Genomic DNA, 23299 nt, shown 5'->3' with positions numbered 1-23299 from the left:
GAAATAATTTGGCGTTGGTGTGGTATAGCACTGAATGGATCTAACAGCGAGACAATCTTTATGCTATCTACTGAAAGACGAGGTCTTGTAAATTATTGTTTCTTAATCAATGTACGGTTAGCATTGAGCATACAGTATTGATTATGCACTACTATGACTTACCAAATGGTGCGCATTTTTCGCAACCCAATAAGCCTAGTATATTGGGTAGTGGTGATTAATATCTAGTGGTGCTAGGATTGCTATTATGTTGAATTGTGCGCGAGGTGAGTCTCGTTTGATAACATCCTCAAGAGGAGCTTGAAATAAGGTTTTATTATTCGGAACCTAGCTAGTTGGAGTTTGATTACTCTATGAATAATAAATAAGAATTTCTTGCTGAGTCCACTCTTGGAATAAATAAGACATTAATTAATTAAGTCCATAGCAGACAATAACTAATTAATGGATATTTATATCTTAACCGCGGGAAATAAATATCAAGCAATGGAAACCCGGAGTACTTATAATTTCGGATTTGGATGGGGAGTGCAATATTACTTCTGTAGTGGCTGCTTGTAATATTCCAATTATAAGCTTATATTAGATTGGGTTTAATTTAATTAGTAAAAAGCTAATTGGAGGAGCTCATATCCAAAACCTTCCATAGATCTCTGTCTGGGCCCAATATGTGACTTAATATAAATAGGAGAATAAAGGAGACAGAAAATGCACTTGTTTTTCCATCAAAATTTTCGTCCCCCTCTCCTATACTGTGAGGGACGATTTTTCTCCTCCGTGGGAAAGGTTTTCCGTCTTATTTATTTAAGTCCTAGTATACTGGTGAGATCAGCCCACCCTGATATCAGTTTACAGTCCGGGAACCAGACAGAAGATCCGTGGTTTAGTACTGAAGATCTTCACGTGGAGAAGACGCTAGCTATCTTCGATTCTTTGGAGAATTATCAAGGTAAAATAGCTAAACCGTAGAAAAGCATGTTTTAGGTTTTAATTAATTTAAAGCATGATTTATTTGAGTTGTGAGCATGATACATGTGATAATTGCGCGAATGGAATTTGTCTAAATAATCCGCTAAATTGATCATGATTATTATGTAATCGATTTATGCTTGTGCTTCCGCTGCCAACCCCTTCAATTGGTATCAGAGCCAGTTTTTTGCTCTGATTATTTGGATTTAAGTTTCGCGAAATTCATGTATGCATGCGTTTTTATTTTCGAAGCATGTTCTTATTTTTAGTTGTTATTATTTTATGCATGATGAACTTAAGAACAATCGAAACAAATAACTCGAATATTTTGAACGCACGAGATGTACGATTCGTCGGTGCTTGAGCCGAGACGAATCGCGCTACATGCAATCGATGTAGGGTTGTCAAGTGAGTGGGAGCGAGGGAGGTGATCAGACGGCGACATGCTGACGAGGGTGGACTCGTGCACGCAGCCGGAGAGACCACCGGTTCCGGCGAACCCCAAGAAGACGCGGCCGAACAGTGGGAGCAACAGAGCGATCGGTTGGCGATCGTGCGAACCTTGATCACGAAATAACGATGAAATATTATTTTAATGATTATTTGATTCCTAAATTAAAAGATATCATTAAAATATTATTATTTAATGGAAATAAAATATTTTCGGAAGATTTCCCTAGATTTTAGGAATATTTAGATTATTGACTATATCTATGGAAATAAATATATTTACTTTATTCCTAGATGATATGGACAAGAATAATTTAATAGTTTCCTAATTATATTATATATCTAGATACCTAATAAGGATAGATAGGTAGGATTTTATTAAATAATAAAATATTATTCTCTTCCCAATCTTAATAATGAATTAATTTAAGTTTATTTATTCATGTCAGTCCAAGATATAAATGATAAGTTATTTTAGATAAATCTTATAGAAGACATGAATATGGATTAAACTTTAGTAATTAATATATTATCCTTTAATAAGATGTTTAAAAGATAATAAAAGATTTTATTATCCAGTCAATTAAATGCCAACAGAATTTAATTAAGCCATTTCTACAATAAGGCTAAGGATAATTAATGAAAAACCATAACTTAAATATCTAAGCGATAATTACGAACTAAGTTTGTGTATGGTCTCCATCGATTGGTCCACAACTTTGAAGCTAATTTCTGAATCTTATCGCCACCCATGCCGTGGGGACAATAATCCTAAGAAATAGCGAATTCATATAGGTGGACTTCTCAAATGTAAATATTATGGACTAGAAAGTAGTTTCTAATATTATCGCCACCCATGCTGTGGGGACAATAATCCTAAGAAATTACAAGTTTCAGAAGTCCAAATAGAATTTACGAGATAGCTTGGTCTTGTTATCAACGCATGAGCATTGTTATGGGAGTGTGTTGTAGAAACAAGATTCTGTAATGCTAAATCTGATGGTCGTGCTTAGGCAACATTTGGCGGCCATGCCGTGCTGCGGTCTTTGGACTATTCGTCGGTGTTATGACCAGTAAAAATGTTAAAATTTTAATGCGTATTGACCTCTGCTTGAGGGTACAAAATTTTAATTTTACAGTTGTGAAAAATTGAAAAGTTTTATGGTTTATCTCCTCAATTTCATCACATAAGTTTATGGCAAATAGTAAATATTTTGTTTTGCAGTGCAAACTAAATCGTCAACATGTTACTCAATCCTCTTTCTGCAATTCTTAAAGAAAACAAACTCGAGGGCCAAAATTACATAGAATGGAAACAAAATTTGGACATTATTCTCACGGTTGATGAGTACAAGTTCGTGCTCACTACTCCACGGCCTCCAGTGCCGGCGGCTAATGCCGCGCAGGCAGTGAAAGATGCGCATAGACGGTGGCATAAGGCGAATGAGATGGCTAAGTGTTATCTGTTGGCCTCCATGTCAACAGTGCTTAGACATCAGCATGCCGCCATGACGACTGCCGCCGATATTATGCAAAATATCACAAATCTCTTTGGTACTCAGAATCGAACGGCTAAGTCTCAAGCCTTTCAGAGTATCATGTGCAAGACTATGAAGGAGGTTTCATCTGTGCGGGACCGTGTCCTCGAGATGATGAGCCACCTCAATCAAATTGAGGTTTTGGGAGGCATCATAGATGCCGAGTCCCAAGTTACTATCATCCTTCAGAGTCTGCCCCCTAGCTTTCAGCAGTTTAAGCTCAACTTTGAGATGAACAAAAGAAACTACACCTTGGCTGAGTTGTTGACTGAACTTCAGTCGGCAGAGGATCTCATGAACCAAGCTAAGGTTGCGATGGTTAGTTCGACACATCGTTCCTCTGGCCCTAGGCCTGGCGCAGGAAAGAGGAAAGTGACGAACCAGATCGTACCTAAGGAAGCTAAGGTAAAGAAGAAGAGGAGGTCGGGAAAGAAGCAAATAAGAAAGTGTTTCAAGTGTGGTGAGAAGGGTCATTGGAAGCCAGACTGCCCCAAAAAGGGTAAGGCTACAGGTATGCACCAAGCTCTAGTTGTCGAGTCATGTTTGGCTTCGACTTCATCTCATACTTGGGTTATTGATGCACTTTTTATTAGCACTAAAAATACCTGCAAGTATACATGGTAGATCTAGTATAGCTAAAGGTCAGTACCAGATATCGAACACGAGGAATATAGTTGCAACTGGCTATTATGTACTAAGCGTCAAATACTATCTAGAGAAACAAGAGAAGTTTTGGGTTTTTGAAAGTATAAACAATTAAAAGCAATCAAACAACTAAATGCAATTAAATCACAAAGATAAAGTATGAGAGATAAGAGAATTCCATGGATGTGCCTTCACAGTTATGGTTATACAAATTCCAACTACAATACCCTAGCACAGTTTATACTTTGAAAGGACGAGTCACCTAGCTTATGCTCATGCGATACAAACGTTGATTACAACATTAGGGTTGTCAATCCTAACACGTAACTCCAAAAAGCTCCTAAGACCCTTGAAAAGTCCTCACTCTCAATTAACAGTGCTGTTTTAAGGGAAGCTAACTGTAGTGTCTACTAAGTGAATCTAACTCGCTAGAACTCTATCACAGTTATGAAGCAAGTTATATTAAATCATACACGATTGTGTCACTCAATCATGCAGCATCAAAACTACTTAGGGAAGAAACAAAGTAAAAACAAAACGGATTGAATACTTAGAGTTTGTATACTAGAAATCACCTTTCGAGTGATTGAATACTGTTAAAACTCTTATTTTATTTTCCAAAGGAATAAACAGATTATTTTTGTCATAATGTTATTATGTTTTACATGTAATGGATGTTTATTACATGTTTAAATGTATAAATAACTTAACAAAGTCTAAGTCTTTGTTTTAGTAGACCAGTAGTGGGCGTCGTTCACTTTAAGGTAACACGGTCAGTTTCGAACAAAGAAAAAGAAGAATTTCACAACCTAGATAGACTTAGACTACCTATCGTGAAAGGTTGCAATGTCAGTTCGATTATTTCTAAGCCTTACTGAAATAATTTGGCGTTGGTGTGGTATAGCACTGAATGGATCAAACAGCGAGACAGTCTTTATGCTATCTACTGAAAGACGAGGTCTTGTAAATTATTGTTTCTTAATCAATGTATGGTTAGCATTGAGCATACAGTATTGATTATGCACTACTATGACTTACCAAATGGTGCGGGTTTTTCGCAACCCAATAAGCCTAGTATATTGGTTAGTGGTGATTAATATCTAGCGGTGCTAGGATTGCTATTATGTTGAATTGTGTGCGAGGTGAGTCTCGTTTGATAACATCCTCAAGAGGAGCTTGAAATAAGGTTTTATTATTCGGAACCTAGCTAGTTGGAGTTTGATTACTCTATGAATAATAAATAAGAATTTCTTGTTGAGTCCACTCTTGGAATAAATAAGACATTAATTAATTAAGTCCATAGTGGACTTAATTAATTAATGGATATTTATATCTTAAGCGCGGAAAATAAATATCAAGCAATGGAAACCCGGAGTACTTATAATTTCGGATTTGGATGGGGAGTGCAATATTACTTCTGTAGTGGCTGCTTGTAATATTCCAATTATAAGCTTATATTAAATTGGGTTTAATTTAATTAGTAAAAAGCTAATTGGAGGAGCTCATATCCAAAATCTTCCATAGATCTCTGTCTGGGCCCAATATGTGACTTAATATAAATAGGAGAATAAAGGAGACAGAAAATACACTTGTTTTTCCATCAAAATTTTCGTCCCCCTCTCCTATACTGTGAGGGATGATTTTTCTCCTCCGTAGGATAGGTTTTCCGTCTTCTTTATTTAAGTCCTAGTATACTGGTGAGATCAGCCCACCCTGATATCAGTTTACAGTCCGGAAACCAGACAAAAGATCCGTGGTTTAGTACCGAAGATCTTCACGTGGAGAAGACGCTAGCTATCTTCGATTCTTTGGAGAATCATCAAGGTAAAATAGCTAAAACGTAGAAAAGCATGTTTTAGGTTTTAATTAATTTAAAGCATGATTTATTTGAGTTGTGAGCATGATACATGTGATAATTGCGCGAATAGAATTTGTCTAAATAATCCACTAAATAGATCATAATTATTATGTAATCGATTTATGCTTGCGCTTCCGCTGCCAACCCCTTCAAGACCTGCCCAAGGTTTACCGTACCGGCGGTTACGGTTCTGAACCGAAACCGTTACCCGAAACGAAACCGTGAAAATTTGAACCGTGGTTCGGTTCAGGTTCAAAAATTTTGGAACTGAAACCGTGCTGGAACCGTCGGTTCCGGGCGGTTCCAAACCCGAACCACGAAATAATAATAATAATAATATATTGTATTAAATATGTAAGAATCCTAAAAGTGGGAAAGAGAATACCTAAGAAAAGTTAGGATTCTAAATCCTGGAAAGTTATACTAACTTTCCTTGTTCCGGAATTTTGATTACTTTCCCAATTTGATTAAAAACCAAAACAAATACAAGAATTTAAAATATAAGGAATTAGATTACTTTCCCAGACAGAATCCTGACAACCAAACACGCCCTTAGAGAAATGTTATGCTGCATGCCTAATTTAGGCGCCTTTTGAGCGGTTGTATTCCACGTTGGAATATAGCCTGATTTTTAGGTGTTTTTATTTGAGGATATTATGTAATCTCCAATCTATTTAATATAGCATCTCTTTATTCGGAGTATATTATAGGCATAGTTTTATTTTCCTTTTTAATTCCTTCCCTTTGTATGTTTCTATCTTTTTTCTTAGATTTCAGAACTTGAAGTATCGTCTATTTTGTTTCTTTTATTTCAAAATTTGAAGTATCATCTTGTCTCTAAAATAAAAGGATTAAGTACTAGTATAATTGAACTATGTTAATAGAGGTAAAATTGGATTCTTTTGTTTCTCGTATTCATTTAGGAGAGAAGATGAAAATAGATGATGATGATGATGATGAACCTCAGACTTAGGTCATGTTTTGTTTTGTTCTTTATACACCAGCCGGTCAACCATTTTCCATTAGCTTATGTAAGGCCATCCACAATGGGGCGGACGACGCCATTGCAGCACCCCACCCTAAGCCCACTCCTTAGTTCGCGGACTATGCATCGTCCGCGGACTATGCACACATTTTTGCATAGTCCGGCCTATAGTCCGCCCCATTGCAGGGGGACGGACTATAGGCCTGACTATGCACACATTTTTCATTTTTTTTTTTTTGTATTTTCTTCTATATATATCACCAATTTTTTTTACTTCATTTCACACCTTTCACTTCACTCTCTTCCTCATCTCAATTTCTCTCTAAATTCAATAATGAATTCTGACAATTTCCATATTTGCAAGCATAAAATATAAAAAAAAATAAAAAATTAATACCGACAATAGGATATGCCTTTAATTTGTGGTGTTTTTATATTTTTATTCTTGCTAATTGATATATTTGCAAACATAAAAAATAGGATTAATGAATTTTTGTAGTGTTTAAATGTTCAAATAATAAATAAAATGCTTAGGGCGGGGCTTAGGGCGGGCTATAGTCCGCCCCATTACAGATGCCCTAATGTAGTTGAGTAATACTAATTCTTTCTTACACCAAGTTCTGTGATGCTACCTTGAAGCCTTGTACTGACATCACTCTCTTCTGCTTTGGTTATTTGTGGTGTAAGCATGGAGGGTCCAACCACTATTTTTCTTAAGAAAGTTAAATAACTCACATTGAATAGAATAAATCAGACTCACTCTGTGACGCCCCGGAATTTCGTTCCCTTCTTTCGAGATAAATCGGATTTAGTAGCTTAATTAATTTCGTTTAGAAGATGTGTAATCGTACATTCCTCGTTGTATTTCGACTTTGGAGTAATTTAAGTATTTCATTGAAAGAAATAAAGTGCAAGGAAATTATGTGTTCAAGGATAAAAGTAAAGCTATGCTTTTATTAGATAAATATTTGAGAAATAAGATACACAAGAATGTTGGAGATACATCTAGCACATGTTTACATATGTGAGAGTGACAACACACACATCTATTCTACACCATTTATCCTACTACTCTATTCAACAAGTTGGAAGTGGTCTAAATTGGTAAAAGAGACCAAAGAGCTACAAGAATAGACTCTCTTCCTTTTCCCCATGCTTCACCTCTCGATTTTGAAGCTTGCAAAGCTCCAAGGTGGCACAACCTACAAGGAAAAGTCCACTTACCCAATTAGTGATTGAACATGTACCATGGGTAAGACTTTAACCAAAAGTAAACCAAGAGAGTAATGAACAATTGTAGATTGAGAGAACAAGTCTCTACCAAGAACATGTGAGCATATCCTTCTCTCTGTCCAAGGATCAAATAGGGACAAAAAGGATCATGTGAGGATGAGCTCACAATGAGGTAAAACTACCCCCTCTAGCTAAGGCAAACAAGGCATGAGATCAGCCCCATAAGAATCATCCAAGTATTTCACCAAATTGGCATGGACATTTTTATCATCAAACACAAAAGGTGAGATAATCTCAGCTCTAAATAGAACCCAAGAGAATCTCAAGAACAGCCAAGAGAGAGACAGTCACACATACACCAAAGTAGTAAGAATAACATGAACATCAAGCTCAAAAGAGGGAGAGCTGGCAGCCCCAAAATCGGAGCCTTTGCCTCCAAGTCTCAAGCACAAACAGCCAAGAATAGAGCACTATATAAGCAGCCTCATCTCTCTTCTCCTCCCCACAAAATCGACACCCCAAACTCACATAAAGTCAAGGAATACAGCAAGGAAGGGAGGAGGAGCAAGGAGGAGATTCTGAGGCAGGACATCAGTCCCACCCAAGAGGATTCATCAAAGTGAGGTAACAACCTCAACACCCAATAACCTTTGCATCATGTAGAATAACAAATAGATAGCATAAGAACTTAGAAATTCCCATAAGACCCTCACATCAAGTATGGAACAGTAGCATAGATATCTAAAGGCTCATTTCAGAGAATAGAATCACCACAGTAGACTTCCTATGCAATAAGACATCCATAGCAAGAAAATTCACAATTTGGTTTGGAGCTAAGAATAATGGCAGAGTGGCCAAAATTAAGGACTCTTTCTAGTAGCCAAACTATTTCTCAAGATCAACATTAGAACAACATAATCAAATTCCCAGTTACCAAATAGTTCTAAATCAATATCGCAAAACAAGGAAATAAGTTTAAGGGAAAGGGGGAAAGAGGACTTAGCTTAAGTGTAAAATTGACCGGCGAGGGCGGGACTCCGAGGAGCTCTGCGGAGCAGCTGCAAGCCGCGGCTGAGAGAGGGAGGAGGAGGCGATGCCTCCTCTCTGCTGCCGGATTCGCCGAGGGAGGAAGCGTTCGGCAGAGGACGTGAAACGGAGGGCATTCGACGAAGGGCGTACTGCCTCCCGGAGAGATCGACGGAGCAGTGATGAGAGAGAAAGATAAAAGAGGAAGGAGGCGGTGGCGATGCGTGCCGAACGCTGCCGGCGACGCAGAGGAGGCGCCGAACGGAGCAGCGGCGGGCGCGAGGAGAAGACGCCGCCGTGTTTTTCGATTTGGGAATTTGTGAGAATGAAAGTGAATTAGGAGTGAGAAGTGCCGATGGATTGAGGTGAAGGATAAAGAATTTGGGCTGCCTCTTTTTATTTTAGTATGGGCCATTTAATTGGCTAAGTGGGCTGCTGGAGTTGACTTAAATTAAAATAGAAGGTGGGCCAATTTTTTATGAATGAGAGAAATAAGTGGAGCTTATATTATTGTTGGGCCAAGATTTAATTATGAGAATCTGGAATTATTTAAGAATTGAGATGGAGCTCAATTAATCAATTCCCGAAAAGTTACTAAGTTTCCGAAGATGGAAAATATTTAGTTGGAGCCCGAAGGTCGAGGAATAAATTTCCAAATAATTTATTTAGATTCCGGTAAAATAAAGTAGTAGAGTGGGAGACACGAAAGCCGACCGGCGTCGCCCCGCGACGCCATGGGCGGCCTTAAGAAAAATTCGAAGAAAAGAATTTTAGAAGAGACATTCCAAGAATTCATATTCTTGTAAATAAGGGCCAAGTATTTGTTTAGAGAAAATAGAATTTCTCCAAAGTTTATAAAGAGAATAAATAAACTCTGCAGAGTAGTAAAGCCGAGGTAGGATTAAGAAAAATCCTATAAGACGAGATTGAGGTATAGGTGCTATCCAATAGGATGCATGCGTTCTTTCTAAAGAAAAATAGATCAAGTATTAATTAGTGTGCTATGCTATTTATTTTCAAGGGATAAATTGCTCAAGGGCGAGTGAGGCCAAAACAAGTATTTGAGTTGAGACATAAGCATATTAGGTGGACTTTCTTTTAATATCCAGCACTATAGTGTGGATATAAAGCAAATACTTTTGAAGTTATGAAAAATCATTTTCTCAAAATGAAGCAGTGATTATTTTAAAGTTGTTGTCATGCCATAAAATATTTGTTTTGAGGCCTATCTGTTGGGGTTGTAGCCCGCGGGTTTTGGCGATGCCAGCCCGAGTTTAACGAATTCGGTTCCCAATAGGACCGCAAATCCTGTTCGGAATAACGTGCACGGGAGCCGTGAGCCATCAGCGGTTGGCCAGCGATGTGTCCGCTGAAGGTGGCCACCTTCACGATACACGATTCTCAGATAAGGCGAGAATTCAAAAGAACTTAGACTAATCAGTCAGACTTTTAGCTCACAAAAGAATTTAGTATGCTCGGGCCTCTTAAGAAAAACCCCCGTGCGATACTGTGGATGGATGACAACTATATACTGTATGTTTTGTTTTCGGCATGTGTCCACTGAGTACTCCTGTACTCAGCCCTGCATGTATTTATAAATGTGCAGGTTGAACGTCAGGAGGATGGAGAAATGGTCGGAGTCGATGCTACTAAATAATCCAGTGGATCTTTTACACGATTCGTGTCTTCATACACGAAGTCGTCTAGCATGGACTTATTCCGTTGCTCTTTTGTGAAGTGAGACATCTTAGAATCTCACCATCGAACTCTGATTTATTGATGTAATATTTAATCTAAGCTCTAAGACCATGTAATGGTATATTTGGCTTCTATTCTATGATATGATCGACTTGGCCTTCGGGCATATTCACAAGTTCTTTCCCCTTTTCTTTCCCCGTTTCTTTAATCCCTCTCCTTAGTCGCGATTCACCCGCTTTCGCTATCCTTAGCAAAGTGCGACCGTGACACACTCTTAATAGAAATATAGAATAAAGAGGTATACCATTAAATATTTAAATAGGCTGGAGATTATATAATATCCTCAAACAGAAACACCTAAAAATCAGACTATATTTCCAACGTGGAATACAGCCGATCAGACTATATTTCCAACGTGGAATACAGCCGATCACAAGGCGCCTAAATTAGGCGTGCAATATAACATTTCTCACTAGTACTATACAACATGTCCAAGTCTTTATTTAGGATTTGTTGCATATAAAAATACAAATTATGATCGAATTTTAATTTTTGATAACCAAATAAAAAAAATATGAACTGTATACTTTGGAATTTGGTTTAAGCTCAAAGTTTGCTAGCTAATTACTTGATAGTTTGGAGCTCGACGAGCAATCCAAAGATAACCATTATAAAATTGTTAATGGTAGCTTTCTAACGGTATCCGTTACAATGATATTATTAAGACCCTTTTTGCATATTAGTCCAGATGTAAAATGCCAATCGTCAAATATTTCATAATCCTCTATCAAGATATGGCCCAATAAGCTGTTTGGACTCAATAATTCTCTAATCGTACAAAATTACCTGCTATTTTGTTATGGTGTATTAATCTTTTTATAAGTGGGGTGAGCAATAAATACAAGATGACTTAATAGTTAATTCTTTGCGGATAAGGATCCAATCTAGTGTTCAACTTAAAACCACTCCATAGTGATTTTCTACACTACATACAACTGAAAAAAAAAACAAGTAAAATATGCATGAAAAAACTGAAGTATTTCATAATCATCACAAAACATAGGGAAGAAAAAACCCATACGCACTACCCATCTATTTTGGTGGTGTGTATCAACTATCAATAGATAATTCAATATCAACCTCACAAAATAGGAGATATTTAAACACCAAAACCTCAAACTCAATGGCCTAGCTGGATCCCAACTATCATATCTTTCTAAAAACCAATTAATCTCATCCAATTTGCATGCCCTTTTTTCATTCTTGAAATTGAAATAAAAGTCTTTTGAGCAAGATAACAAGAAAGAAGCTTTAACAAGGGAAAAAAGAGAGCTTTTATGATATACATGTAACTAACAATCATAATGGAAATCATTTGATTTCACACACCAACTACTATACATAAACAAGACAAGTGGAGTGAGCCATATATGTATTGCTAAACCCCTTTTATTTCTCTATCATTATACACAATCCAACTAACCAATCACCTTTCTTCACCAATTTCACATCCATCATTTCACCATCATCCTCCCATTAAGCAAAGTCCCACTTATTTATTAGTGTGTGGTATGTGCTCTATTTCGGGATTGATTCGGTTTTTGTTTTCATCCTAATTTTTTTACCAAAAATATAAAAGCAATTTCATAAAACAATTTTTTCTATTACACGTTTCAAAAATTCAATCCATCACTAATAAAACTAATAGATGTATATCGTGACAAGTCTAAATCTAAGCAATCCATGTAATCGGGGGAGCATGACAAATCACATATTGAGAGAGACATAAAAATATTGATTTCCCAATTGTAAAGTCCATAAAATTGGGAGAGCATTATAAACCTTATCTTTAAAATATCTTTTAAAATTATAAATAATCTTATTAGTTTCTTTACCAACATTATTAGTTCAGTATATGTTAAATTCTTCAAATTATTGTCCCAGATCGGCTTGGTAATGATCCTAACTTCTTTATATTAGTGTGGATAACCCTCCCCCTTACGAGCCTTTTAAGGGGTGAGTGACTCATTTCTAATATGGTATCAGAGCAGGACCCAAGTCGATGATGGTTTATCTCTTTATCTCTTCTCTTGTCTACCCACGTGATGGAAGTCCGATGTGTCAGTCCGGCCCACACGTGAGGGGGCGTGTTAAATTCTTCAAATCATTGTCCCACATCGGTTTGGTGATGATCCTAGCTTCTCTATATAAGTGTGGATAACTCTCTCCCTTATGAGGCCTTTTAAGGGGTGAGTGACCCAATTCTAATAGTATATATAAATGGTTTGAACTTTGGATGAATATGAGTGAAGATTCTAACTTTCTGAATATGGAGAATTTTAGCTATAATCTGAGATGTTAATTCGATATGATTTCATCTAAAACATCATGAACAAATCGCTTCATCATGGTATTTAAATACTAATTCAATCGATCAAAGTAACTAGTACGAGTTAAATTTTCAAACGCCAAATTACCCATTTTAAAATTTAGAATTAATAACATTTATTTAGGTGATTTAAAATGTGATTTGAATTGGAAGAAGGTGGCACATACATATTAATATCCACTCAAGGATTGTCATGATTGACATCAATCTCTTTCATGCAACACTTTTCAGATAAACTTTTACTAATCTTTAGTGAAAAGTCATTATATTGCAACTTTACATTGTCGTGCACAAAGTACCAAAGTGGGCTTCTTCCTTTTCTTTCTTTCTTTCTTTCTTTCTTCTCCTCCTCCTCCTCTTATTCTTTATAATTTGTTTGTCAAAAGGGGCAAAAATTTCTTTAAATCCTATTTAAATTCAGCATATGTTTAATAAATGCAAATGCCGTGAAATTAAGGGAAGTTGCTACATTTGATTGGTAAATGTAGTTATAACTTGAAAGCGGCATTATTTGGCCTTTTTTTATTTTATAGTGCACATTTTGAGATATATATTATTCTCAAAGGAAAAAAAATGATAAGTACAAATGTACGAATATGATAATACATACGGAGTTGTAATTAAAACAAGAGACTCAAATAAAATCTTACCACAGAAAAATCTTGCCGAATCTTTCCTTATCATGCAAGGTTTTTTTCCCCTAATTTTATTTAAAGTACCGCTTTAGGGATAAAATAAAACATAGTACAGCAACTTTGTCTCCGTATATATGCTCAATTCTCTAAAAAAAGGCCTAAAGCATTTAATACTACTACAATACCCAAAATTAAGATATAGTAGTATAGTACTAGTGATAAATAATAATCATAACAACAATAATAGATTTTGTTTTTACAAGAACTTTATTTAGTAGAGAATATTCTAAAAAAATTGACAACCATCAAAATCACGATACATTGTGGTAAATTATTACTCGTGAAACGCCGTCCATCGAGGAATTGTATTTTTTTAACCCACTAAGGTTAAGTTAGTGGAGGACAGTCATTTTTGGGGGTTTATTATATAGTATTTGACAAGCTTTTATGGGTGGAATAATAAATAAGATTATGCTCTGTATTAAGTATTTTATTACTCCTAAACTGTACTCCATACATTAGTTCTAAGTTTTGTGAGAAGTATTTGCTTCGAGTTTGAATCATATAGGGTATACTAGAAGCCAAAATCTTTCTTTTGCTAAGATGCAGTTGGTTGATGACTTGTTATTTCTAATAAATTATAATCACATAACGACATGATGCTTAATGTACATTTGTTTCGCTTATGTGCGTGGTGATTAAGAGTTTAGATAGAGATGTTTTTTTTTAATTGACCAAACCATTTTTAAAAAAATCGTCAATATTTATTACTCCCTCCGTCCTCCATTAGGAGTCACACTTTTGTTTCTGGACTCGTTTTATAAAAATGATATACTAAATAGTTAAAGTGGAGAAATGGTAAAGTAAGAGAGGGAATAATGTTGAGAAAAAAATCGTCAATATTTATTACTCCCTCCGTCCTCCATTAGGAGTCACACTTTTGTTTCTGGACTCGTTTTATAAAAATGATATACTAAATAGTTAAAGTGGAGAAATGGTAAAGTAAGAGAGGGAATAATGTTGAGAAAAAAATCGTCAATATTTATTACTCCCTCCGTTCTCCATTAGGAGTCACACTTTTGTTTCTGCACTCAGTTTTATAAAAATGATATACTAAATAGTTAAAGTGGAGAAATGGTAAAGTAAGAGAGGGAATAATGTTGAGAAATTTTCTCAACATTATTCCCTCAACATTATTTCCTCTCTTACTTTACCAATTCTCCACTTTAACTATTTATTATCATTTTTATAAAACGAGTCCAGAAACAAAAGTGTGACTCCTAATGATGGACGAAGGGAATTCTTAACTTCTTATCTTGATAATTCATATTGGAATTCCCGTATTGCTCTCACAATATAAAATTACTTAAAAAGTTACCTCTGCCTTTCTAATTTACTTAAAATGATGATCGAACTCTTCATAATTTATGTTAAGCAGAACAACTTTATAGAAAAATAATGGATTAGTGGTTTCTGTTGTCAATTGTTGTTTTGCTTTTTTTTTTCCCCTCATTCCTTTCGTATTGTTGGTTTGGTTGCGATGCCGTGGTCTCAAAAGGGTCTGGAGAAGTTCTGAAATACAACCCCTTCCAAGTTCCATCCGCAAAATATTGTTCGAGTTTGACTCGGCACGAATTTTAAAAAATGTGAAGAAAAGTGAATGGAAAAAGTTAGTGAAGTGTGAATCCCACATTTACATATTAGTTTTATAATAAAATGTGCGTGTAATAAGTTAGTTGAAAGTGGAGTCAATTTACCAAAAATGAAAAAAAAAAAAAAAACAAAGTGGACAACATTTCGCGGACGGACCAAAATGGTCAAACTAGACAACATTTTACGAATGAATGGAGTATTATTTCTGCTTTGGCTTTTATGTGTTTTTTCTGTTGTAGCACAGTCTTATTGATTGCTCTGTTGTACTCCCTCCGTGCCACAAAAGATGTCACACTTTCCTTTTTAGTTTGTCCCAAAAAAGATGTCATATTTCCTTTTTTAAAAAAAGTTCTCTCTGACATGAATATAAAAATTATATTTTCTTTCTCCATTTAAAACACAAAATAAAACTTTCTAAAATCTCATGTCACCCCACAAGTGTGACATCTTTTGTTGGACGAAGAGAGTACTTTATTTACTATTGTCAATAATAGGTTGAACATTCTTCTAGAAAAAAGTATTTGACATTCCCCGTCTTTTTACAAATACGGTATATTTGAATTGATTTTAGATTTAGCCTAAAATTCAAATTTGGTCCATTAAATTTATCCTAAAAAACTTTTTGGTCATATTCATTAAGTGCATTACCATTTGATCACAAACAATATATTTTGATCTATAATTAATATTTACATTAACTTTAACGGTGAAATATGTTTTGACCAAATTAATTACTTAACTATGAATCTAATTGACCAGATTAACCTAATTAATTTAATATTAAAATTTATAAATATTTTTTACCTATAATTAAATTAAATTAAATTATATCTATTTTAAAATAATCAAACTAAGTACAAAGTGAAATATATTTACCTATATATTTTACCATAATAAAAATTTAAATTAAAACTGTGAATATTTTTAAATTTTTTAATTATATGTAAAAACTATTTTATGAAATTAGTATATTTTTATTATCGGTAAAAAATACTTTAAATTTTAATATTAAACTAATTAGTTTGATATGGTCATTTGGATTCATATAAAGTACTCTATTCGTCTGCCAATAGGAGTTATGTTTGAGTTCAACACAAGTTTTAAGAATTATGAAGGCACTTCGAGTGGAATAATATAGTGGAATGTGAGACTTATTTTTATATAATAGTTTTATAATAAAATGTGAGTGGAATGTGTTAATGTAATGTGAGGTTTATGAAAAGATAGACGATTCTACCATTTATAGAAACTGAAACGAAACTCCTAATAGCGCACGAACTAAAATAGTAAATTGGGATTTCTAATGACGAACTAGAGGTAATTAATTTCATCGAAATATCAGTTTAAATTAACAGAAATATTAATTTTGGATCAAAACATATTGTTTAGAATCAAAAGTTAATGGACTCAATGTATAATAACCAAAAAGTATTTTAGGCCAAATTAACGTAATAGATCAAATTGGAATTTAAACTTTAATCTTAAATTTATAATAATATAATAAGTATAACATACAACTAAATTGTTAGTTTTGTACAGTGATGTCACCCTAAAAAGATCACATTAAAATATAATGTATGTGCAAACTTCTTCTTTTTTTTTCTTTTTTTTTTCTTTACATGACTTTCCACCTTTACAAAAGAGGAACAATCCAAAGACTCATCCACATTAATTACTCAAGTTATGAAACTAAAAAGGCAAGGAAAAATTAAAAACACTAATTAATTATGATAGATACCGTTAGGTTAAGATCCTCCCCTTCTTTATAAAAAAGAGAGTAAAATATAAAGAAAGAGAAAGACAAAATCTATCACTAATTCGTAAGGGCTAAAGGGGATGGGATTTGGCAAATAGCAAGTCCACTTCGACGGTATATTACTTGGATTTTCTAATTTGATACTAGTAAATTCCAATAGTTTTAGAAATCATTAGAACTTTTGGTGGGATTATCAATAACCTATGGAATTTCAACAACAATTAAGAGCTAATAACTGATTCGTTAGGCAGATTTCAGAATCCTATGCTTGGTTAGAGATAAGTTAATTATACTTATGAGAAGCATTAACATAGTAATCACCTGTAATAGTAGTAAAAAGTGGGATTGATCGTGACTGATTAAATATTTTTGGGACCCATTGATATTAGTCACAACGTAATAAATCATGGTGTGACTGAATAATCCAAATTGGCTGATATGAATGGACCCTAACATGAGACAAAATAGTTAATTGCATTTAAGAAAATTGGCTTAAATGGGCCATGCATTTTAATTTGTCTATCGAGGGAGATATTTGTTAAATAATAAAAATTTGACTCAGAATTAGAATATCAAATCTGTAACTCATACAATTTGACATGCCGAATTACAATTAACAGTATTGTTTTTTCTTATGGGTCATTGATGAAACTCAAAATGGATTCTGGATCAGTACTAATCACTATTTTTCTAGATCGAATTGAAAGAGCTAGGTTTTTATTTTGGAAAACATTTTCTGTAATATTTTTAATGTGTTACTTAATAATTTAATTAACATTAATGTAGCATCTAGACTCGTTGGTTGTTGTTTTGTGTTATGTAAATGAATATGCAAAGAGTGGGGTGGTGAGCATCGTCACCGTCACGCATGGGGAATTTTCGTACTATCACTAATGAAGATTAGCTTACGTCACTAAATATTATATTGAGTTTAAGGTTAATCAATTAGATAAATGTTAGTATTGCTATATGGTGGTGTGTCGTGTGATTAGGCCTACTGCCTAACCCTAGCTCTAGGACACCGATGAGTTTATATTCTTTTACACACCCATAATTGTAGATTAAATAATTTCATTAATGCCTACATATACAATAATCTTACCTAGCTACACTTGAAAATTCAGGCACTTTGAAGTGAACCATAGTGGAGTACATGTATTCAATCACAAATGCATGTACTATTAATCATCACAATTTACATAACGAATTAATTCACTTATCATTTAGCAAATTTAGGCTTTATCCCTGGAATCCAGGTTTTGAGATGAGGTTCGAATATTTGGATTTAACAATACAACAAATACTATTAAAATCTCATCTTATTTGGAAGCCGAAAGTAGGATGATGATTCTTCACAATGTTTCATTTTAATTCCAATCTCATCTTATTTAGTGCATTCCCTCCTCCACCCATAATTAAGTGTGGTCTTTAACTTTAAGTATATTAATATGCCCCTTATTTTTAAACTCCATTTATACTCAAAATACTAACAAAAATTCAACTTATACTGGCCCAAAACCATTAAAATCACTGATTAGAGATATCCATTTCAACTATTTTTACTAGTAATTAAAATACACTTCTTAGTAATTTGTTAAAACACCATATTATTATCAGGATTCGGTGATTCAGGGTATAATATTTAATTTAATTTAATAAATAAGCATTAGGTTAGGCGATAGCTAGGCATAGTTGAGAGTATTTGAATAAATTAAATATCACTATCATTAGCGTGGAGTATAAATGATGAGATAGCATTCTAGCTAGTGAGAGTATATCACTGCAGTCTGCAGCTAACTTACCTAGAGAAAATGATGGAGATGAGGTTGCACTAGTTTTCTTGGAAAATAAATTAATAGCGACTTTTCCTTTATTTAAACGTATGAGTGCAATTCTAAATTTTGTACTCCATTTCAGTAATCAGAAGTGGGTTATCATAAGTTTATCCTTCACCTTTATGTAAACACGTTAAATTTCCGGCCAAATCCAAATCTTTCCAATCATCCACCAAATCCAAATTTCATTTTTAGTGTAGAAATTTTTTTCAATCTTACTATAAAACCAACTAATTTTGCATTTCGATCTCTATGAAATAACACTAAATATAGGTGTGTATTGTAGCTAGTGTAAATTTTTTTGAGAGATATACTTAAAAGATGGTATAAAATTTAAATTTAGTGAAAATAATAGGAGTAAAATTACATTTTGATGCGACATATACTTAAAAATGAGTTTGAGTTTGAGTTTGATGAGTTTGAATTTAAGTTTGATGTAAATATATAGTTGGATATGGTCAGTGGCGGAGCCACGGTGGGGCCAGGGGGCCTTGGGCCCCTCAGCCATTCGAATATTCCCTGTATATATTATATGTATGATAGGCTAAACATGTTTCATGCCTAGCTCAGTTGGTCTTGATGGCAGTTTTTAGACCAGGCTTCCCTAGGATCGATTCCCCTTTTCCGCAATCGTGTTCTTAATTTCTTGTTTCTCTTGGATTCTGTTTTTTAGATTTTCTTAGTAATATTTCTTGTTTCTCTTGGATTCTGATTTTTAGATTTTCTTAGTAGTAATATTTCTTGTTTCTCTTGGATTCTGTTTTTTAGATTTTCTTAGTAATTACTCGGCATATTATAGGTAGTTTATATAGTCTGAGTATTATCGATCAAAACGATGGTTAAATATAGGATTTGAAAAAATAAAAAGAAATTAAATATATTTGAGTATTACTTTCATTATTTTATTTAAAAATTTGTTTATGCAGTTAGATTAAAATTATTTAGTGCGCCGAGAAGAAGAAGAGGGCAAATTATTTCTAGTCGGAACCGCGTTTAATGAGCATAAATTAAAGACAGCGCATGATTCAGGTCAGATAGTAAACATTACCGAACTTCGGTAACTAAATCTATTTTTATAGTAGTATTTTATAAAAGATGGGGTATATTATTAATTAAAGTGATATATGGATCATTTTAAAAAAAATAAGACTTTTAAGTATTAGTAACTTAATAAATTAAACATCTAAATAGAAAATACACTATAAAAAGTACATAAATAATAAAATTACATAATTACTAAATTCTTTACCAATTTTTGTATCTAACTACTAATATTGATTGAATATTTTATGTTTTTTAATATGGTTATAAGAAATTTTGTTTGTGTGTAAAATTATGATTTAATAACTTCAAGAAATCGAAAATAAATTTTAAAATAGAAAAACACACAACACACATACGGTTGGCAACGTGTGGCGTACACACACGTGGGCTGCCAAACACGGCCAATGAGCCGCACTTGCGGCCCTTTTCCTCCCAACTGTGATTGGCCATTGATATGGGCCAGCCCCTCGCTGCACTAGCAGTAGCTGTGCTCTAGTTTGTTGGTGTGGAATGAGATCTCCAAAAGAGGTGGAACTTTTAGATATTGAAGGGACGTAGATTTCAAGTTTGGCCCAACTATTTTTTGCTTCATACTATACAGTTAAAACCAGGATACTCTACGAAATTTACAGTTAAAAGTTGCTCAAAATAGATGGATGCAGCCCTAAAAATAGATATACAGTTGTTGACTATATATTCCTTTAAGTGCAACATTACAGCAAGAAAAGGAGCTATAGAATATAGTCTTCCTTGATGCTCTCTCCAGCCTTCCCACAGAGAATTCCCTCCTCCTCCGCATCGAAGCTCGAATGCACGCTGTACACCACGTACACGAGCACCGTGAGGCCCGAGAAGAACCCGAATCGGACATAAGATCCCTTGTTCAGAGCACCCAACAAGAATATGTTGAGAAAGATCGATACGGATGGTATCCACGGCATGAATGGGACCCCCCAGTTCTCCGGCTTCCAGGCCTGCGGAACCATGAAGAGGAACACCTGCAGGAGTGCAATGGCCGCAGCCACACAAGCTGCGAGCATCACGGCCTTGGGCTTGCCGGTTGGCGCGAAGCGCCAGAGCAGAGTGAACATGACGCAAGTGAGTGAGAAGCAGAGCAAGAAGGACAGGGTCGGCCATGGATTCGTCGTCCCTACGGCCACATAGCGTCGGTATATCACTGCATTGGCCACCATGTAGAACACGAAGAGAGTCCCGATGGATACCAAATCCAGCAGGATATCTAGATCGGTAAACAGAGCGATGGCTGCTGTCAAGATCCCTGCACATCATCATCAATCAACTTGCAATTTTCATTATCTAGCAAGAATAACAAAATCTTGAAAAAGTCAAGTGGCGATGGAGAGTTCAACAGGAATATATTCTAAATCAGGAACTGAATTCGCTATCTCTAGAACTATCCTAAAATAGCCAATTAAGTCTGAGATATGGAATCAAGAATCGTTTGAATTTCATAGTCAAAAAAGGCACGGATCCCTTGGAATCCGCATAGTTCCTCAATCTCACCAGATAATGATCATATCTATCAGTTGGATCATCTTGTCAGTGTCAGCAAATACCCAAAGCAATAGTTTCATCCACTTGCTCAAAAAGGAGAATTTAAGTAAAAATTGCAAAGTTCTCCGGTTGTCAACGTTTTTACCATTGAACACCAAAAAATGGCGTTTAGTATTACTCCTAGTTTTCATAGTCTAAATAATTCAACGTCAAAGATAGGCCCCGCAGCTAAAAGGAAAAACAGTTTTTTTGGCGGCATCAAACACACTCTCTTCAAGTGGGCCTATTTTACAACAGCCATACTTGAAATGATAGAACAAACAAGCAAATAGTATAATTGTTTCCACATAAATTAGAAGGGGAGGGCCTCCAAATCTTGGAAAAACGACCAAAATCTAGACCGAAAAAGAAAAAATTCAATATTTCCGTCTCTGTCACACACATCAACGCTCACATGATTACCACCTGGAATCTAAAACATTTTATCCACCATTAGCATTAGCGGTGGGGCACCGAGATTAAACATTTCCAAGCATATAGTGATAAAACAGTTTTATAAAAAGATGAAGAGAGAGAAAGTAGTACCGAGAAAGGAGGAGGCGTTGACAGGAGTAGAGGTGGAAGGGTGGACCTGAGCAAACCAAGTGGGGACCACGCAAGACCTCCCGATGACGCACATGTAGCGAGCCTGACCCAGCATCGCCACCAACAGTGACGTCACGATCCCGAAACTGGCCCCCACACCGATCACATTGGACACCCACTTCACCCCCGATGGCCCCTCCGAAAACGCCCCCGAAAACGGCGCATCCGCATCGATCATATCGTAAGGGAGGAGGGCCGACACCGACGCCGCCATCAAGCAGTAGAGGACGCTCACGATCACCACCGACCCCGTCACTCCGATCGGGATGTTCCTCTCCGGATTCTCCACCTCCTCCGCCATCGTCGAAACGGCGTCGTATCCGATGTAGCTCACGTACACCACCGCCGCCCCGCTGAACACCCCCGACGCCCCGAAAGGGAAGAATCCGCCCGCATTTTCCGGATCCCCCGGCTCCGTGAAGTTCACCAGCTTCCCTCTCCAGAATCCCGCCGCTATCACGAAGGCGATGAACAGAATGTGCAGCGCCGTCAGCGACATATTCACCCACGAACTCTCCTTCGTGCTGTAACAGATTATGAATGTGATGAGCAGCACCACGATGACAGCGATGAGGTCAATCTCGTTGTAACCCCTGGGAAGGGAGTGGATGGTGAAGCGGAGCTGGGCGTTGGCGGGGAGGCCGAGGGCGGTGCCGAGGTAGGAGGTGAAGCCACGCGCGACGGCGGCGTTGGAGAGGACGTAGTCGACGATGAGATTGGCGCCGGTGAGGAAGGCGGGGAACTCGCCGAAGGTGACGCGGATGTAGCTGAAGGAGCCGCCGGCGACGGGCATGTCGACGGCGAACTCGGTGTAGCAGAAGGCGGAGAGGAGGGCGCAGAGGCCGGCAATGGCGTAGGAGAGGACGACGGCGGGGCCGGCGCAGGTGTGGCTGGCGCGGCCGGTGGTGACGAAGACGCCGGCGCCGACCATGCCGCCGACGCCGAAGCCGATGAGGTCGTGCCAGGCGAGGGATCGCTTCAGTTCGGAGCCGGAGCGGGCGCGGACGCGGTTGGTCTCCTCTAAGGAAGTGGAGACGGAGCAGGCGCGGCGGCGGAGGCGGTTTGGGGTGTCGGAGAGGGCGTGGAGGTAGGATTTGAAGCTGGAAAAGGAGTGAGGACGGCTGCCCATTCTCTTTTCTTTTCTCTCTCTGTCTAATCACCTTACTATGGTTGACTGTGTTTTTGTGTGTATATATAGAAAAGAGAAATGGGACACGGAGAACAATCGGCAACTTGGTTAAACTTGGGAGGAACCGAAATTAAAAGGGGCAGCGTTTGCGGCTCCCAATTAAAACACTTTTTAAAGAAAAGAGAGTTATGGAGAGATTATTTATCTAGATAGCAACAGTTTCTTTTCTTCAGAGATTTCAATTAAACAATTTTTGCTTTAATCTTAAAGTCCGTGTATAAAATGTACTATTTCAT

At 36.3% G+C, this 23299-nt stretch overlaps 1 protein-coding gene and 1 long non-coding RNA gene across 2 annotated transcripts; both read right to left on the bottom strand.

The window, feature by feature from the left end:
- Positions 1 to 7379: 7379 nt before the first annotated feature.
- Positions 7380 to 9064, bottom strand: LOC125204726 (uncharacterized). The gene is made up of 2 exons (XR_007173623.2): positions 7767 to 9064; positions 7380 to 7647 (listed from the first exon to the last, which is right to left on the bottom strand). It is a non-coding gene; the product is annotated as an uncharacterized LOC125204726 (long non-coding RNA).
- Positions 9065 to 20273: 11209 nt separating this feature from the next.
- LOC125204073 (cationic amino acid transporter 7, chloroplastic-like) lies at positions 20274 to 23153 on the bottom strand. The gene is made up of 2 exons (XM_048102616.2): positions 21815 to 23153; positions 20274 to 20993 (listed from the first exon to the last, which is right to left on the bottom strand). The coding sequence occupies exons 1-2, from the start codon at positions 23001 to 23003 to the stop codon at positions 20446 to 20448; spliced, it is 1737 nt and encodes a 578-aa protein (XP_047958573.1). The 5' UTR covers positions 23004 to 23153; the 3' UTR covers positions 20274 to 20445.
- Positions 23154 to 23299: the final 146 nt, after the last annotated feature.

This window comes from Salvia hispanica, chromosome 6, assembly GCF_029641045.1.
Source record: "Salvia hispanica isolate PSC_SH4W2 chromosome 6, Shi_PSC_v1, whole genome shotgun sequence".
Lineage (NCBI taxonomy): Eukaryota > Viridiplantae > Streptophyta > Magnoliopsida > Lamiales > Lamiaceae > Salvia > Salvia hispanica.
This window is presented reverse-complemented; position numbering and strand designations above follow the sequence as displayed.

Bases quoted from the DNA above. Each gene is read 5' to 3' on its own strand.
- LOC125204073 (XM_048102616.2), bottom strand. From the start codon at position 23,003: ATGGGCAGCCGTCCTCACTCCTTTTCCAGCTTCAAATCCTACCTCCAC. The intron at 20,994-21,814 runs GTACTACTTTCT...GATGATGTGCAG, and splicing joins CAACGCCTCCTCCTTTCTCG to GGATCTTGACAGCAGCCATC.